At 53.4% G+C, this 18,409-nt stretch overlaps 3 protein-coding genes across 7 annotated transcripts; 2 read left to right on the top strand and 1 right to left on the bottom strand.

Annotated features, from left to right (window-relative positions):
- Positions 1–331: 331 nt before the first annotated feature.
- Positions 332–9,242, top strand: RFNG (RFNG O-fucosylpeptide 3-beta-N-acetylglucosaminyltransferase). Of its 5 annotated transcripts, none has more exons than XR_014229740.1 (9): positions 332–766; positions 1,605–1,653; positions 2,162–2,264; positions 2,651–2,804; positions 3,794–3,882; positions 3,973–4,138; positions 5,520–5,605; positions 5,838–6,881; positions 7,693–9,240. XR_014229740.1 is itself a non-coding variant. In XM_082326873.1 (9 exons), the coding sequence occupies exons 1-8, from the start codon at positions 353–355 to the stop codon at positions 5,902–5,904; spliced, it is 1,128 nt and encodes a 375-aa protein (XP_082182999.1). In that variant the 5' UTR covers positions 332–352; the 3' UTR covers positions 5,905–5,945; positions 7,693–9,242. The 5 variants fall into 5 exon arrangements, 3 of the variants coding, with proteins under 3 accessions (XP_082182999.1, XP_082182998.1, XP_082182997.1); XR_014229741.1 differs by having other exon boundaries at positions 5,838–6,961; XM_082326873.1 differs by having other exon boundaries at positions 5,838–5,945; positions 7,693–9,242.
- Positions 9,243–9,364: 122 nt separating this feature from the next.
- DCXR (dicarbonyl and L-xylulose reductase) lies at positions 9,365–12,759 on the top strand. The gene is made up of 8 exons (XM_082326723.1): positions 9,365–9,512; positions 9,614–9,711; positions 9,834–9,988; positions 11,094–11,136; positions 11,453–11,552; positions 11,716–11,780; positions 11,875–11,992; positions 12,463–12,759. Exons 1-8 carry the CDS (start codon positions 9,455–9,457, stop codon positions 12,564–12,566), a joined length of 741 nt encoding a protein of 246 aa, XP_082182849.1. The 5' UTR covers positions 9,365–9,454; the 3' UTR covers positions 12,567–12,759.
- RAC3 (Rac family small GTPase 3) lies at positions 12,754–18,226 on the bottom strand. Its single transcript, XM_082326724.1, has 6 exons — positions 18,119–18,226; positions 15,731–15,802; positions 15,334–15,451; positions 14,633–14,695; positions 13,984–14,143; positions 12,754–13,866 (listed from the first exon to the last, which is right to left on the bottom strand). Exons 1-6 carry the CDS (start codon positions 18,151–18,153, stop codon positions 13,736–13,738), a joined length of 579 nt encoding a protein of 192 aa, XP_082182850.1. The 5' UTR covers positions 18,154–18,226; the 3' UTR covers positions 12,754–13,735.
- Positions 18,227–18,409: the final 183 nt, after the last annotated feature.

Raw genomic sequence — 18,409 nt, 5'->3', positions numbered from 1 at the left:
GCCCCGCCCCTCCCCCGGCTCCGCTTCCACTTCCGGGGCGCGCGGCGCCGCCAGGCCGCAGCCGACAGGTGAAGCCCTTAAAGGGGCCGCGGCCCGGCCCGCCCGCCCTCGCCTCTCCCCTCGGCGCACCGGCCGCCGGGGCGGGACGGGACGGGACTGCGCGGGGCTCTCGTCGCCCGCCGGGCCCGGCCTCCCCGCCGCGGGTCAGCGCGGCCTGGGGTGCCCGGGCGCTCCCCTCCGCCGGCCGCGGGGGCCGCCGCCGCCTCCCGGAGCGGGTCCGGCCGCTGCCGCCGCCCGCCCGCGGGGCCATGAGGCGGCCGCGCAGCGCGGCGGGGGCCGGCGGGGCTGCAGCATGAGCGGCTCCTGCCTGGGGCTGCGCAAGGCCTGCTTCCTGCTGTCCGTCAGCGCCGCCGCCCTCCTCCTCCTCCTGCTGCCGCGGGGGCAGCCCCCCGCCGCGCCCCGCCGCCGCCCGCCGCCCGCCGCCGGGCCCAGCGGGCCCCCGCCGCAGCGGGCGGGCCCCGGGGGGAGCGGCGTGGCGGGGTCGCTCGGGGAGGCGGGCGGCGGGCCGGGGGCCGGGGCGGGCGGCCGGGGCCCGGCTGGCAGCCCGCAGCCTGGGCGGAGGGGCCGCCCCGGGGCCGCCGGGGGCCCGGCCAGGGAGAGCCTGGAGCTGAAGGACATCTTCATCGCGGTGAAGACCACCAGGAAGTACCACCGGAGCCGGCTGGACCTGCTGCTCCAGACCTGGATCTCCCGGGCGAGGGGACAGGTGAGGCCTCGCCAGCGGCCCGCGGCCGCCTCCCTCCCTCCCCGGCCGCCGCTGCCGCTTCTCGCCCGCCTTCTCCCTGCCTGCGCTGACCCCGGCTTTGCCTGCGGGGCTGAGGGAGGCCGCCTTGTCTCAGCGGTTTGTCTGAGCCGGCCTCCGAACGAGTGCGTTGTCGGTTGAGCTAACGACCTGCGGTCTGGGAGCGGTGGTCCGAGCAGAAACGCTTTGCTGACTTTTGTGCGACTGTGGAAAACACTACGTGATCGTGAAAGGTCCCTAGAGCTGATGCCTCTACGCCGATATTTTTGGACTAAGTAGTTCAGCGACTTAGTTTTTTCCATAGAACGACATAGAATTTGTTCCCTTGTTTGGGAATTTCAGTATGTTCAAGCATATTAACACAATTTTGTCCAGCAGTTGGGACGAGACAGTGTTACCACCTGGCACCTTCCACCCTGACTTGCATGCTTGCCTTTAGCTTGCTTAACAGCTGTGGGTGACTCCCAGCCAGAGAGAGGACGTGAAGTTGCAGAGGGAGGTGCTACCAAAAAAGACAGTCATTCCTATCTGGAAATGGGTTGTCTGTACCTTGAGATGAGGAGAGTAAAATCTTGGATGCTTCACTGAAATGAGACTCTTCTCGTTTGCAATGCAAAAACTTACCAAGTAAGGCGAGGGCTGAAGTTGCTGGGGTTCTCCCCACTCCCAATGGCTACCGTGAAATAAACGAACCAGACAAAACATTTCGAGTTCTGACTGCAACTGGGCAAAGTTGAAATTAGTTTCTGAAATTCTCAAATGTGGACACACCTTTCTCCCAACCCGTTTTTGTCTCCCACAGACGTTTATATTCACAGACTGGGAGGATCGGGAGCTACGCCTGAAAGCAGGTAAGCTGTGGAGCGTAGGTGCATGCTGTCTGTTATAATTGAGTTTCGCTTCTGTCGTACTTTCCCTAGAAGTCCTCGTTTCATGCTGTACAAGCAATTAGGGAAATAAAGATGGAGAAAATGGAGAAAACTTCTCCTTTCACAGGAGAATATGCTGTTCCTACTTACCACCTGGACAAGATGCCTGGAACTTCCTGAATACGGGGTTCACCTTTGCACCTGTTAGTAAGCTTAAGTATGTCTGGTCCAGTTATAGTAGGTGTTTCCGTTGCGTACAGTCTTACGGCACTGTTTATACACCCTGCACTCACACGTTTTTACGTACTCTACAGCTTGCATGCCACATGCATAACCCGTGAGCCCTGCCTGGCCTGCAGTTTACTCTCCGTGTGTGCACCATATGCACTTCAGATGTACGGCATTAGTGCCAAATGTGCTCTTCTTTTGTAGTCCCTTTTGGACTACACATGCTTCTCAAACCTGAAAGGGCTGATCTTTATTTTTCTAGGGGATCATATGATCAACACCAACTGTTCTGCTGTCCATACCCGGCAAGCTCTCTGCTGCAAGATGTCTGTGGAATATGATAAATTCCTGGAATCTGGGCAAAAGTAGGTGAAACACGTTGTTCTGATTGACTTTGTTTCTTCCAGTTCTGTGTTCACAGGAAACTTGAGTAACCTCTGCTCCAGTAAGGAATGCAGTCTTAGCTAAAATGTGGTGATGAATGCAGGGAAGGGAGCACAGCGTGAAGCCGTGTTTATAAACAAGCATCATCTAAAAGGTGGAAAGGATGATAATCTAAAGGGGGTTATTAATTTCAGCCTCTTTCCAGAATTAGGATCTGTGAGTGATTTCAGCTTCCAAATTCTGTAATTCAGGACAATGGGAAATGCTTTCTGCTCCAAGCCTGAAAGACTAAGACCCAGCTGTAAACCTATAACTCATTTCTTTGTCACTGCTCTGCAGTAACTTTCTCATTTTGTTTGGTTTGAAGATGGTTTTGCCACGTGGACGATGACAACTACGTGAACCCTCGGACCCTCCTTCGTCTCTTATCTGCCTTCTCCCACAGCCAGGATGTCTATGTGGGGCGACCCAGTCTGGACCATCCCATCGAAGCAGCTGACCATGTCCAGAGCGATGGATCAGTAAGCAAACCTTGCAGTTAGTCTGAGAGACATCCTGACCTTCTAAGCTTCTAAAACTTTGAGAGTTCGTAGGATTCCCCCATAAAAACAAGTGATTTCATCTGCGAGCAATGAACCTGGCACTGCTCATTTTCAGAGACAGGGGTGCTGGGTTAAATGAACCTTTGATCTGACTTCATATGCATATGTAAAATAGAGTTTGTCTCCTGGGTGGGTGTCTGTGTCTCTTCTTTGACTCACGTATGTTGGTGATCTCCCTCACGCTGAGGTGAGTAGGGCCTCCCCGCCTTGACTCTTCCTTTAGTGGTTTTGGGGAGAGTGTTTCTTGTTTTGGAGGTTTTGTTTGCTTGTTTTGAGAGCAGTATCACATCGTCATCATCTTGAACCAACCTCAGATGGGTGACAGAGGCTCTCTGGGTATATACGGCATTTCCAGTACTTAGTGGTTACTAGCTTTCCTAGAAGTGGAAGCAAACACATCTCAGTCACAAGATACATGTGCTAAAGGACAAGTTCTTACCAGGTTGCCTATGCTGACGGGCCTAAAGATAAGTCAGTCCACTGGCCAGAGCTTATTAGGGAAAACTCTGCGCAACAAAATAGTCTCCGTGGACCTGGAGCCAAGTGACTAAGGAACCACCTTTGATTTCCTCAGGCACGCTGAGCTGGCTGTGCCCCTTGGCTCGCATGACCAGGGGACAGACGGAATGGGGTAGGAGCGGGACTGTAGTTTCCCATTTCGAGTGGGCTGCCTTAGTTGTGCTGACTTGATGGTTCACCTGCTGTCAGTTCCAGGATAGAGTTTCCTTTGAGAGAACACCTAGCGGGGCTTTCAGCAGCCGGAAGAAATAGGAATTAATCTGTAGCCTTGTTCTGACTCAAATGTAGTCTGTGATATCCAGTAGAACCTCACGTTCCCTTCCCTGCCCAGCCAAATGGAAAAAGCTGATTATCAGTAACTACTGTGTGTTTTTCTTGTTGCTCTTCAGAAGACAACTGTGAAATTCTGGTTTGCCACAGGTGGAGCAGGGTTCTGTATCAGCAGAGGTCTTGCCCTGAAGATGAGTCCCTGGGCCAGGTATGCGCTGTTCCTAGCCGAGCTCCACCAGGATGCGTTTGGTAGGCTTTGAAGCGTATTTCAGCTTGTCTCCTACGCTCTGTCTCACAGCCTAGGTAATTTCATCAGTACCGCAGAAAGAGTGCGTCTTCCTGACGACTGCACTATTGGCTACATCATCGAAGGGCTGCTGGAGGTGAAGCTGCTGCACAGCCCGTTGTTCCACTCCCATCTGGAAAATCTGCAGAGACTACAAGGCGAGTCTGTGCTGCAGCAGGTAGGGCTAAGCCTCATGTCCTGTTCTTACAATTACACCTCAATCTGATCAGAAAGAATACTCTCCATAGACGTGGCAGTCTTCAGCAAAGGATGTCTGCAGACTCGCTCAGAGCTGTGTCCTGTCCAGTTCCTTCATTTAGGTAAAAAGCATGCTTTCACCCTAGCCAGTTGGGTGACATAGCTGTCCTCTCCTTTGGGGACACGTTCTGCCACGTTAAGCCTAAATATGGTGTTCCCCATCTCCTTCTGAACTCTGACTTCCCATGAGTCGCAGAGGCAGCCAGGGTAGGAGGAGGCAATATTTAGTTTGCCAGCCTTGTCAGAAAGTATTTCCGTCTTTGCCTAACAAAGTCTCAGTCTTAATTCATGCTGTTCAAAAAGACTGTTGTCGCAGCTATAGCGAGTACCTCTGTGATAGCTAAGACACAGTTAAATGTTTGATCACTTTTAAGAATAACTTGTCCAAATTTCAAGAAACTTAATCAGTGTTTCTTAGGAAAAATCAAGTATTTTTTTAATTGCTGGGATACCTTCTTACTCACGGGCAGTAGATGGAGCTATAAGGCTATCCAGAAGCTTTGTCTGCCTCTTACTGTTTGGCACCATGAAAAAACGAGAGTGTGGTTTTACCCCTATAAACTGCTTGGTTATATTTTCCTGGCAATTGTATTAGGCAGCAGAAATGTACACTGGGGGCCAAATTCCAGCATGATGTAATCTCCTTCGTGTTAGTGAATTTAACTGTAGGCCGAAGACAGCCTTTCTTTGGTGATCATTGTCTCCCGAGACTGTAACAGCTAACCCCAAATCCAGGAAATCTAAAATTAGAAAGAAAATATAAGTCGTCTTGTATCTGGCACCTGAAAATTTCTTAATACAGTGCTTGTGTGGAAGAATAGCGCTGAACTGGAGTTCCAGAGATCGAAATTTTGTTGCCAGGTTTGTCACACGGCAGTCCTTGGCATGCCATTTAACATCCAAGTGTTTCTGTTTTCCCGCTGTGCTAAGACACTGCTACTGCAGACTTCAGGCAGTGTCCGGTGAGGATGAACATGCGTTATTTAGTGAAGGTACAGACATCAGCAGGATTAATGCCCTTACAGAGCTTACAGTTGTAACTCATCTTGTCCTTCAGGGCAATGCAACCTTCAGCTCCTTTGTTTATTCTCCCGCGCTGCCGTTAGATGAGCGGTGGTCCGTTTGATAGCTGCCATTCAGTGCCGATATTGCTTCTGTCGGAACTAACCACTGTTTTTCAAATGTAATCCACCGTTCAGATCAGACAGGATCCTTGGAGTCTGTCTTCATGCCTCATTAATAATCCACTCTGTTTTTCTGCATTAGCGTAACAATTTCCGAATATTTATTTGCTTTTACAGGTAACCCTAAGTTATGGGGACCCTGAGAACAAACACAATGTTGTGAGTGTGGGAGGAGTGTTTGGCCTTCAGCAAGATCCAACCCGGTGAGTGTCCACTTCCAAAGCAAGATCTCCCTGCCTTGTTCGCGTTTATCAACTGTGAGATGATCAAGCCCACTAATGGGGTTATTCTCTCATGTCAGCGCTTGATGCTGTGCCAGAGGCGGGTAGAGCCACCCTCTCTGCCCTGAGACTGCTGCGCATTCAATGCTAGTATGTTCCTTCTATGGAGAATTCCAGCCTGATATTTTCTTTTTTTTTTTTTTTTTCTTCATAGATTTAAATCTGTCCATTGTCTGCTCTATCCTGACACTATTTGGTGCCCTGCTAAGAAGATGTCATAATTCTCGACCAGTCGTTGACACCTGTATCTTACCTACTTTGCGTAAGACAGGAGCTGTGGTGGACTTTTGGGGGTTTTGGTTTGGTCTTTTTTTTTTCCTTCTTCTGGGAGACAACCAGAGGTATCTGCAAAGGAGGCAGGCAGACTCTACTTACAAAAGCAAGAAGGTGTGGGTTGTTCAGCTGCAGCCTGGGACATTCCAAGAAGAATCCTTGTTCCTTTGTCCAGTGGCTCTTCGTATAATGACCACAGTCATATGCGTACGAGTCGCTGTACAGGTCTGGCTGATGTCAGGTGAATCTGTGCTGGGGCACATCCTAGGCAGATGCAGTACTTGGAACGATAGCATTCTTACTACTGTTAGGGGCTTTTAGAGGCCGTTGTCTTGAAGCTGGAGTGCTATAGCAGACTGTAGTCCCCATGGTGACAAGAGAGGGGAAGTTTTCACTCGTCTTTCTTGGGAATCGGAATTATTTAAGAGCTGCTGTGGCCTGCCGTATTAAAACTCCACTTGTGGGCCAGAACAGGGTCTGTTCGTAAACACCAGAAATCCTGGAATCGCTAGGGTGAACGAGGCTGAAAGCCTTTGTCATGGGAAAACCCTGTGTAAGGGTAAGCTTACTCGGGGCTGGATAAGAGCTGCTTACAGTGCACATTCTCCCCTGCAGTCCGTGTGTACCTCCCATGGAGGTGATTGCCAGACTTGGCTCTCTTACCAGCTGAATTGCAGTGGTGGTTGATTACGATGGTGGTCTGCCAGGTCCAAGACTATTCCCTTGATATTTGATCCTGAAGAAATATTTGCCAGACTAGATGGTAATCATTTCTCCTGCGTTGCCCACAGCAGGTTGTATGAGCTAGAGCATGCTCATTGGCTGATGAAACACGCCCTGGTTCTGAAGCTGTGCTGGGTCTTTTGCTGTCTGCGAGGGAGGAGGAATGCCAGATCGCTGCAGTGCCCCGGGGAAGTTCTTGATGGTATCGTTTGAGGGCCTTTAATGGCGTGACTGTGGTTACTCCACTTCAGCTTCTTCAGAGAATCTTTTGATTACCTTAAGGTCTAGATCAGTGTTTATTTTTACTCTACTTCTTAATCTTTCAATAAATAGTTCATGCGATGACTGAAAGGAGATGGCACGCTCCCACAGAGGCAGAAGTTCAATGCTGTAGCAGTATCACCTGCTGCTGCTTTTTAAATAAAGTAAGCTTAGTTTTGGAAGTGGAAGAAATGGGGCTCCATATGTTTACGTTTCTGTTAGCCCAGGCTTTGGCCATGTGCAATCCCTACCTGACACGAAGAACAGCATAAAAAATGACTTTGTAAAACTACTGTTTACTCTCTCAAACTCTTCAGAAAATACTTGCCGGTTTAGTGCTAGAGTCTGAGGCTGAATTAGGGAGAGAATACTAGAATGACATTGTATAACCTGGACCTATGATTAACGGCTGGAATGTGGACCTAGCAAAAGTTTCAGATTTCTAACCAGCTGTGCTGGGCTGTACTGTGGACTTCAGCAAGTTGCTTAACTTCCTGCCGTTCGTAAAGCGGTATAATGTGGGCAAGCGCCTGCAGTGTATTCAAGTATGAACCTTGGCAGAGGTGTCAGCCTCCTGACGTACGCTGTTCCCTGCACTCTGGTTTTACCACAAACCTTTCAGCATTCACCTGGGCACGTTGTCCTCTCTGTTATTTTTCATTAATTCCACTGAGGAGCAAACAAGCTGACTGCTACTTGCTACAGTCCTGCTCCTCGTTCTTAAATTTCTCCTTTCCTCCATGTCTACTAAGGTGACCGTGAGGTGTGGGAATAAGGATGCTGCAGGGAACCGGACCAAAGCCCAGCTAGCACGGCGGCTGTTCCGTAAGCGGTACAGCTGTGACGCTGACAGCCTGCTACAGAAAACAGAGGAGGACTCGTGGAATAGTAGGTTGTGGTGTGTGCTACCTCTTGATTAGGTCTTCTGCTCACTAGAACTGAGGCGTCCTGTGGTTTAATGATTTGTCATTCATAGCTCCGGAGATTCCCGGCATCTGCTTTTTAAACGCTTGTGAGGTTCTTGTTTTCAACCTCCTGCAGCAGAAGGCTGTGAAATTTCATGAGCTCTTGGTGAGATTTTTGTCTTCAAACACTGATTCTGAACTCTTCTGTTGGAGCTTTTCTTCCTCTTCCACTGGCAGCAGCCTCTTGTGAGATCTCACAGACGGCACGGACTGGGTAGTGATTATGTGGCAAACTGCAGTTCAGAAATGACACCACTTCATATGGATGGCAGCAAAACTCAGCAGCAGCAGTTTTACAGCGCAGTCACTGGTCACCCTAAACTAGGTGTGCCAGAGAGGCAGCAGGCTCTGAGCCGGCCGGGTGTTTATTCAACTGAAAAAGGACCACGTTCTCTGGCACGGCAATGCAGAACTGTTCAACGTGTTCAAGCTTCTTTTAAGGTTTCTTGTGTTGACAATACAGTAGGCTGTGTGGATGTATCGGGATGCAGCTTTTTAATCAAACTACTGTCTCATACATAAAGTGATTCTACAAAATAAATATTTAAGTATGTCGAAGGCTGTGTTCTGGCATGTTTCTTGACACGTTCTCTACACCAGAAATGGACCGTAAACCCTGTAATCTAGAAAACGGCAGCCTCCTGTCAGGCTGTTGTGATGCCAAATGGCCAGAAAGCACGTGAGCGAGATGACTTTGATGTGCGGAGGAACAAATATGGATGAGAAGAATCCTTGCAGATGATGATTAACAGAGTGAAGTAAAGGAATGGAGATGAGGAATAAGTTAATGGTTGTAAACTTGTCCTCGGCACTTTCCTCTTCTGTTTCTGCACTTACTAAATATGCCACAGGAGCTCTTAAATTTATGAGTCCTCAGAAAGCAATGCCTGAATTGGGCAGTATTACAGACAGACCTGGTAATAGGGTGCACAACTGTCTGTGCTGCTCTGCTCTTGTGCGACGCCAGCTCTGCGAAATCAGGAGTTGGAGCTGCCATCCCGGCTGTCGCTGGAAGTAAACTGGGGTGCAGTAGCTCGTCTACGACCTCTTCCCTGTCTCCAGCCTGTTCCTCTGTTGCGCTTCCCAGCACGTTGCTGGTGTCACACAGGTGCTGCATGAGAAACCCCGGGTGCCTGGGTCCTCGGGCAAGCGGAGCCCATGTACTGACAGCTGATTTTCTAGGCAGTGACTATCAGACTAGGGCTGCCCGCAGCCCTCATCAGCAACTTCAAGCGGGCAGAGAAGGCAGGTCTCCCCCTCAGCTGGTAAAAGCCTGTTTCTCGTGGTCCCTCGCTACGGTACTTCATCCCTGCGTGCCCGTCTCCTGCTGGGCAAGCCCAGAAATGGCTTCGTGCCGCGTCCTCTGGGGAGGCGGGGGCTGCAGCAGGGCGGGCCCGCTCCCCGCAGCTGCCTGCCCGAGGCGGCCCGCAGCGCCCGGCCTCCCGCCCCGGCCGGGGAAGCGGAGGGGCCGTGCGGGCCCTATCAGGCCTCCCCGCTCCCGGGCCCCGCCCGGCCCCGCGGCCCGCCCAGGCCGCAGGCCGCCCGCAGCATGGAACCGCATCTCAGCTTCCGCGGCCGCCGGGCCCTGGTGACTGGGGCCGGCAAAGGTGGCCGGGGGCCGGGGGCCGGGGGCCGGGCGGGGGCCTGGGGCCGGGGGCCGGGGGCCGGGCGGGGGCCTGGGGCCGGGGCTGACGCCGTCTCCCCGCAGGGATCGGGCGCGCCGTGGCCGTGGCGCTGAGCAAGGCCGGGGCCCGTGTGACCGCGCTGAGCCGCACCGCGGCGGACCTGGAGAGCCTCGCGGGAGAGGTACGGGCCCGGGACCCCCCCCGGCGCCGGGAACCCCCCCGGGAACCCCCCCCCCCCCCCGGGCCTCCCCCGGCCCCCCGCCCGGGATAACCCCGGGCCGGGCCGCCCTGCCCTCGCCGCAGTGCCCTGGCATCCAGCCCCTCTGCCTGGACCTGGCCGACTGGGACGCCACGGAGGCGGCGGTGGGGGCGGCGGGGCCCTTCGATCTGCTGGTGAACAACGCGGCCGTGGCGGTGCTGCAGCCCTTCCTGGAGGTGACGCGGGCGGCCCTGGAGCGGTGAGTGCCTGGCCCCGGCCGCCCCCCGGCCGCCGCTGCCCCGGGCCGTGCCCTGGCGCCGTGGCGGAGCCGTGCCGCCTGCGGAGCCTTAGCAAAGCCGCCACCGTCAGAAGCTGCGGCACAGCGTTCCCGAAACTGGTGTCCTACGAAAGGAAGCAGCTGGTGCAGCGGCACCAGGCAGACACGCACGCTTTCAGAAATGCTAACGTTCCCTTTCTCAACGGTTTGTTGATCGTTACTGCTTACGTCTGCTTTCTTTTCTTTACTGTGTTTTAATACTTTGCACAACCACCTTTCACCCTGTAAACATCCAAAGGAAAACAAGTAAAGCACCGACGCTATTCCACAGTTACGGAGTAGCCAGAACCTGCCGCTTCACCTCTGGGACGGTGGTGTGCGCACGCCGTCCAGCCTGCGCAGGGGAGACGAGCGCCTTTTGCTGTTAATCAATCCATTCTAGCTCCGACTCGGTCTCTGCTAAACTGGAGGGCAGTTGTCGGTAAGACAATTCAGATGTAGAGAAGACAAAGCCAGGTAAGGCAGTATAGAACTGTCACAGCGGGAAATTAAATTTGCTTACTGCAATCACATCCTTTTTTCTCAGAAGAGCCATCGTTTCAGTTGAGGGTAAGCTTTAGGATACAGGGTGTGGTGAGTCTGCTTCTGAGAAGCTGGGTCATGCTTTGTCCCTACATGAAGAGTGGCTATTGGGGGTCTATAAGGAAGGATGCCTTTGTGACTAGAATATAAAATGTATGGATTCTACTAAGGCCAGTCTGCAGAACTAGCAGGTAAAAACCTGATCAAGTAAGGACTATATGTGGCAAAGAGAAGAAAAGCCGAGTCCTGCCAGAAACGTGACAATGCCCGAGCGCGCCTCCCGCCCTGCACGCTGAATAGCTCACGTCCAGGGAAGGGTTTATTGCCGAAAGCCTGCCTAATCGCTCTCGCTGGCCAGCCAGCTTGGCATTTCTGCCCATGCTCTAGAGTATCACCAGCGTTTCCAAGATACCAGCAGCACTTGTCCTCTGCTGCCTCCCAAAACAACTCCTCTCTGGCCTGGGCTGCAACCACTCCGTAACTTTTAAATTTGATTTATTTGTAGGTCTCTCGATGTGAATCTCGGGGCTGTGCTTCATGTTTCCCAGGTGAGGAAGAATTGTCGCTGCAGTTGTCTCCCTGAACAGCAGTGACTAAGTGTTCTGCACAGCGGAGATAAGTGCCCGCTGTGGGGGCTAAAGGGACCGTCATCCAAAGCTAACCGGACAATTGGCACGTACAGCCCCTTCGCTCTCTTGCTTTGACTCTCTTGTAAGCGGGAGGGAGTGAGGACTTGCTTCTTCCGGACGTTTTTGCTCTTTTGGCTACCACAATAGCCCAGCAAGATTCCTACTGAATGAAACAATGATTTCTCCTGTTACGATTCTGGCATCCCTTTTTTTTTTTCCTCCTCCCCCGCCCCAGATTGTTGCTCGGCAGATGATTGCTCAGGGGGTGCCAGGTGCCATTGTGAACGTCTCCAGCCAGGCCTCTCAGCGTGCTCTGCGGGACCATGCCGTTTACTGTAAGTATGTGCAGCGTTAGCAGTGCCCCCCTCATTTCTGACTAGCTGGAGGCCCACAGCCACCAAGCTGCTGGCTGCCAATTCTGGGCAGTGAAATACTCCTGTGTGTTCCAGACCAAGTGCTATGCACTTAAATGCCTCCTGGTTTTCCCTTCTCTTGAAGGTTCCACCAAAAGTGCTTTGGATATGCTGAGCAAGGTAATGGCAATGGAACTGGGACCCCACAAGGTAGGATTCCGAGAGTAAGAAACGTGTGAAAGCTGAACCTGAGCATCTCCTCTCGGAGCAGTCTGGTTAGATTGCTTGTTGCGTTTGGTCCCAGATTAGGGTAAACACTGTGAACCCCACAGTGGTTATGACCGACATGGGGAGAATTAACTGGAGCGACCCTCAGAAATCTGCTGCCATGATTAATCGGATTCCACTGGGCAAGTTTGCAGGTCAGTGGTGTGGATTTGTTGCCAGGCTGGGCTCTTTTGTCGTATCCAAGCCTTCCCTCTAATTGACATCACAGCCATAGGCACCTTGCTGCTTTTGTGGGCAAAGTCACAACTCTGCTGAATGGCTGTGCTTGAATTCCTGAAGCATTTGATGACAGGGCAAGAATCAACCTTATCTCCCCTCTCCTACAGCCTTCTCACCTCAGGACAACTGACACACACTTGCTCTATTGTTCATAAATGTGACTGGGAGGGGAGCATAGGTGCTTGCTCTGAACTAAGTATCATTTAATCACAACAAGGACTTTTTGATGTCCAGCTCTCAGCTACACTGCATCAAGCACGGTTTGGGGGCAGAGGTATCTCCCTGCCCCGATTACATGTAGAGGTCAGAGGCATACCTTTGGGGATGCTTGTTTTTCTAGGACAATTTGAGGGGTGCATCGGATGTTCTCTGTGTTTGATTCCAGAGGTGGATGATGTGGTGAACAGCATTCTCTTCCTGCTGAGTGATAAGAGTGCTATGACAACTGGCAGCTCACTGATGGTTGATGGGGGATTTCTTGTCTCCTAAGATGACACCTGCATTTCACACCTGGCCTTAATTTTCCTACTAGCACTGCATAGATGTAAACTGGATAGAAACCAATGACACAGACCCAGTCTTGCTGGAGAAGAGGGGCAGCAGGGCTGGAACCTGTATGAGAAGTGAGGCAGAAAATTACCTTTAGAAGGCTGCTATATAATAAAGCTCACATACGCCGTCATGGAGAATGTTTATTGCACCAAATAAGGTTTTATCTTGTCACTCTACATGATGATTAGAAATTGGACCTGTCTTTCTTCCAACCCTATTCCCCCCCCACAACCCTTCAGAAGCTCTCCCTGTTCCATCCAAATCCGTAGAGCCCGCCTGCACTTTCAGTGGGAAGGGAAAGAAGTTAGCAGACTCCTCATTGCTTCCTTTGCTGTCTTTAGTAGAAAAAAACAAAACAGAGGCAACAACCACAGCCCTGCTCTGCAGAGACTGGATTTGGGGGGGGGGGAGGCCCTGCTAAAGACTGATGGGAGGGAGCAGCACCACGCTGTCCTGGGGTGTGCACACATGAAAAGGCAAATACATTGATTGCACAGAGCTGTTTCACTCACTGAGTTTGGCTAGTACCCAATAAAGCACCTAATGATTAGTTCTTCAGCTTTGTATCTCAGTTACTTCAACCCCTTCCGGGGCTGGTTATGATTTCTTTAACAGTCCCAGGCACGTATCTGCTAGAGCACCAGTTTTTGTTAACTGTTAGCCACGGGAGGCTGGGCAAGGAGACCCTACCACTTTCCCAGCTGCTCTTGTTGTTCAGCACCATTCATACCAGCTCCCTCCCCACTCCCACAAGGATCTTCCCCACCTGTTTCACCTGCAGGTTGAAACTAGGTGTTTCCAGGACAGGATGGATGTCTCAGCCCTTTCAGCTCGGAGTTCAGGAGAGCCAAAACAGCCTGTTGCCCCAAGGAGCTACCTTGCCTTCCCCACTGTACCTCCCCTGGGGACTGTAGAGCCCCCAGCTAGTCTCCTGCCCCCGCTGCCCCTTCACATCAACACTGACGTTAAATCAAAGAGACATTTAAAAAACACTGACTTCGTACATGATGAAGGGCCCTACACATCCCAGCCCCCTCCAGAAACACCCAGCTAATATGCAATCTGTCGGAGGACAACATGCTGAGCCAGCACCTAGGCCACAGCCCTCAAAACACGGTACACTTTTTGCCAGGCTTCTTCACGGGCGGCGGGCAGAGCACAGCCCGGATGGCTTCATCAAACACCGTCTTCAAGCCCCGCTGCGTCAGGGCAGAGCACTCGAGGTACTTTACCGACCCTAGGGGAAAGAGAGCTCCAGCTCAACCACTCCAGTCCTGCCAGGACGTACTGTCCCTCACCCACTCCAAAATACAAAGCTCAATGCCGTGGAGATCTGCCAGCACACGAGACTCACCAATCTCCCGAGCCATGGCCAAACCTTGGGGGTAGGTGATGGGGGCCAGTTTCTTATCACGTAACCTTTCAATGGTGTCCTTATCATCCCTCAAGTCCAGCTTGGTGCCCACCAGGATGATAGGTGTATTTGGGCAATGGTGTCGGACCTCAGGGTACCACTGCAACAGAGAGGCATGATAAGAAAAGTAGCTATAGCAGTAGATGCAACCGTGAGGATGCATTTACTGTTAGGAACAAGGTTTTTACTCTCTGACATGGTGGCAATGCTTGAACAGGCTACTTCTGCCTACAGGTCTGAATATGCTCTGCAGAAAGAGATTGGTGCAGATGTAATAACAAAGGCACGGAGACACGGAATCATGACGCACGGTGCTGGCCAACTCTGCACACAGTGCTCCCCTTAACTGCGTTTTAGCTTTTAGGGCATCCCTTAATCTTTTTTAAGATGCACATTCAAAAGGGCAAAAACTTAGGCAAAGAAGTCATGAATAAAAAGTAGGCTCCTCTTAAAACCTGCAGACTATGACCTTCCCTTATCAAAACACGACTGCTAGAAATTTTGGGCTTGTAGGTGCGGTGCTGGGTGGGGCAGGGGGCTTCACCGGTTCCTCCCTTCCACTGCTTTACCCAGAAGGAGAATACTTTACCTTGGCTCTGACATTCTCAAAGGAGGCTGGACTCACAAGGGAGAAGCAGATCAAGAAAACATCCTGTGCGGAAATAAGAGGGTCAGCCGTGTAGAAAGAAACAGCTAGAGAAAATAAAGGGAGGGTAGAGAGGGAGCCTCATAGAGGACAACCTCCTCCCACAAGCTAGGACTGTGGCTGTAAGACGTTTTTCCCCACTAAGGGTGCTAAACTAATTCAGAGAGGGAAGGAATGGACTTTGAGTGTATGACTTCATCTTTTACAATACTGGGCCCTGCATGTTAAGAGCCCACGGCCACAAATACCTTAACAGTGCTGTGGGCTTCACCCCTGGTAGGGGGGCCACAGAGGAATTGCTACAGCCAGGGGAACACTACTAGTGCAGCCCAGCAGTGAGCTGTGGCACCGCGAGAGAACGGGAATACGGAACGTGGCTCGGCTGCACGGCAGCCCCGCGCCATTCCTTTCATTTGAGCCTCCCTATGGCACGCATAACTGTTCAAACACCATTACGAAGCAGGGACTAGAACAGGACAATCTCTTAGGAGAAATTCAGCCGTGATACTTCTTAAACAACCAGAATTCTGGTTACGGCTGCAGGAACTTAGACTTTCCTCAAAGGAAAGAAGCCTGGCTGTCCTTGGGAGCCTCCCTATCCCCAAGAGGGAGCAGTTACAAGCCGGTCCAAGCCCAGCACTCACCGTCTGTGGATAGGAAAGAGGCCGCAGTCGGTCATAATCCTCTTGCCCTGCTGTATCCCAGAGGCCTAGGTTCACTGGCTTTCCATCTACCATGACATTGGCAGAATAGTTATCAAACCTGCCAAGGAAGAGTCCCCATCAGTGACAATCTCCTTGTGACCCACCCATCTTTTTATACGAAATCCAAGGGGGGCAGTGAATCAGTAGAGGACACCGCAATGCTGCTCCAGTGGGGACAGCCCGCCCTCCTCACATACACAGCCATACCACCGGCTACTCCTCGCGTGTGAAGTTCATACTCTGATTTGGGACAGCCTTCTCCTCACTTACAAAACCAATTTTTACCAACACGTGCATACAGAGCAAAAAGCAACTGAAGCCCAAGGCCGTTACTCACACAGTGGGGATGTATTCTCCAGGAAAGGCATTCGTGGTGTAACTGATCAGCAAGCAGGTCTTCCCTACAGCTCTGCGGAGGGCAAGAGTGACAAGCGTAAAGAAGGGTACAGCAGGAAGCACTGTAAAACTCACCCTTTCCCCACCAAGGAAACCTTTTACCAAGGTTAGGTAAAAAGTCATCGTGTGAGGAAAAAAAACCCTGTAACAGGCTGGAATTGTCCAGCTGTCAGGGACCAGGCCTGAACTCACGATGTGCACCTTGCCTGAGCACTTACCTGACCCTGCTCTCTCCCGCTCCTTTTCCCCACCCATTCGGCCTCAGCAAAACACCCGGCAAAATACATTTGTTCCAGGAGCCAAAAGAGAGGGAATAAATTAGGGTTCTGTGCTGGGCCCAACACATCCATAATAATCTAGCAAAATGGGTAAACAGTGAGGTGAAAAAACGTGCAACACAGAATTATTTAAGCTCCTGAGAGAGAGAAGTTCCATGTCGATAAATACAAAGGGGGAAAAATAAGTATCCATCAACAAAGATTAGTTTTAAAATTGACCACTATCAGTTTGGAAAGAGATTTCGGCATCAGTGTAGATCACTGAAAATCTCAGCTCAGGGCTTTGCTGAAGGTAGGTGGGACTGGTCAGCCCAGTGGTGGCAGCTGGCAGGGGCTGGGCCTGGCTGGTGACAGCGTAAGCATAGGAACTTTAGTTGGCCCTGTAGGATAAGGGAACAGCTTAGTTGTAAGAACAGAGGAGCACGAGGAGTGTAAACAACCTATTTATTGCTGTGAAAGTTGTGAACTGCAGAGAACCTTCCAGAGAAACAGATCGTGAGTGCCAGTGACAGGGGAAGCTGTCTGTGAGGTGCCTGAGCGAAGCTGAATAGCCAACAGCGACGGGCGTCCTCTACCCCATCTGTAACTGGAGTGACATAAGGAAAGACTTCAGGAGTAAGCGAGAGACCCCAGGGGACCCCCCAGTCCTGCACCAGGATGACACGAAGCACAGCAAGAGCCACTACAGTAACCCACCCAGCTTTTCCCCGGATCAGGTCCCCCCTCTTGGAGAGCAGGGAGGTTGTGCCAGGAACCACTATGCTGACCGGCCCGGCTTGCCTCCTGAACCGCGGCCTCTCTCCCACCAAACAGGGAAGTCATGTAATTCACAAACCACACACCTATCTATGGTTAGTGTGTTCTGGTAGCCGAGTTCATTTAGTGTCTGCACTGCCAGTTTGGTCTTAAAGCAGAACACCGGACTGCAAACCTGCAGCTGAAGCCCATTTCCAACATGCTGTGCTCCCCGTTGTTGCTCTCCCCTCCACGATAAGGCTGTGCTGTGGCGGCGGGTGGCTCTTTCTCCTGCTCCCCTCTTTAGCCCCCACAGGCTAGAGCCTGGGAGGCCTCGCTCCAAATGTGTATTTGAGGGGGTGGCATGCATGGGAAGGCGGAAAGACCAGTCCCTGCCTAAGACCAGTTCATGCTTAGTTCTCCATAGCTCTGTGCTTGCTGCGGGGATCAGAAAAGCAAACAGGGATTATGAGGAAGAATATGCAGGACAAGCTAGGAAAAGTTACAAAGCACCAGAAGTCTACTGCACGCCTGCATCTTGCATACAGATGTGTTCTCAGAAAAAGGCGTATAGGAAAAGCCCAAAGAAAAGAGCAAGAAGGATGACAAGAGGCACGCGGTGAAATCAGGAACGGCAACGTATTTCACCTTGGAACCCAAACAACAAAAGCAGGCATGAGAGAAACCCGTGAACATCAAGACTTTTCGGGGGGACTTTGCGATCAGTCACGCTCGTACGACGAAGAACAGCGGAACACAGGCGGCTGACGAGGGGAGGGACGCGGACGCCAGGGAGGGGAGGCGCTGCCCAGGCGGCACAGCGCGGGGGCGGCGCTCGCAGACCGAGACCCAAGTTCCCCAACTGAGGAGGGGGCGGGAGGCCCCGGCCAGGACGGCGACGGCCGCCGCCGCAGCGAGGCCCCGGTCTCCCGCCGGGAGGCGGCGGCGCCCGCTCGGCCTCGGCTCGGCGCCCACGCCGGGGGGCGGGCGCGGGGCAGGGCCCGGGGGCCCGGCTCCTCACCCGGCGGCCGCCTCTCTCTCCGGCGGCGCCGCAGGCGAGGGGCCGCGGCCAGGCGGGGGCAGCCCCGCCCCGCCCGGGCCCCGCGCCCCAGGCCGGGCCGGGCCGGGCCTCGCCGCCCGGCGCCGCGCCTCCCGCCGGCGGAGCCGGCTCTCCCGGGCCGCGGGGCGGGGCCCCGCCGCGCCGGGCCCTCCCTCCCTCCCTTCCCTCGGCGCCGCCGGGCCCGGGCCCGCTTTGTGCGGGGCTGCGGAGGGTCGAGGCGCGGCCCCGCCGCCGCCCGCCACCGCCGCGCACTCACCCGTCGCCCACCACCACACACTTGATCGCCTGCATCTGCCCGCGATGGCGGCGCCGCCGCGACTCCGCCGCAGTGACAGCCCGCGCCGGCGGGGCGGGGCCGAGCCGAGCCGAGCCCAGCCGAGCGCGGCCGAGCCCAGCCGAGCCCTGCGGCGGGGGCGGAGCGGGCGCCGCGCCGGGCCCGCCCCTCCGCCGGGGCCTCCCGCCGGCCCCGCTCCGCTCCCGCCGGCCCCGCTCCGCTCCCGCCCGGCTGCAGGGCGGGCCGGCGGCCGCCGCTCTCCCGGGGGCCCGC

The sequence above is a fragment of the Platalea leucorodia genome (assembly GCF_965183815.1).
Source record: "Platalea leucorodia genome assembly, chromosome: 14".
Classification (NCBI taxonomy): Eukaryota; Metazoa; Chordata; class Aves; order Pelecaniformes; family Threskiornithidae; genus Platalea; species Platalea leucorodia.
This window is presented reverse-complemented; position numbering and strand designations above follow the sequence as displayed.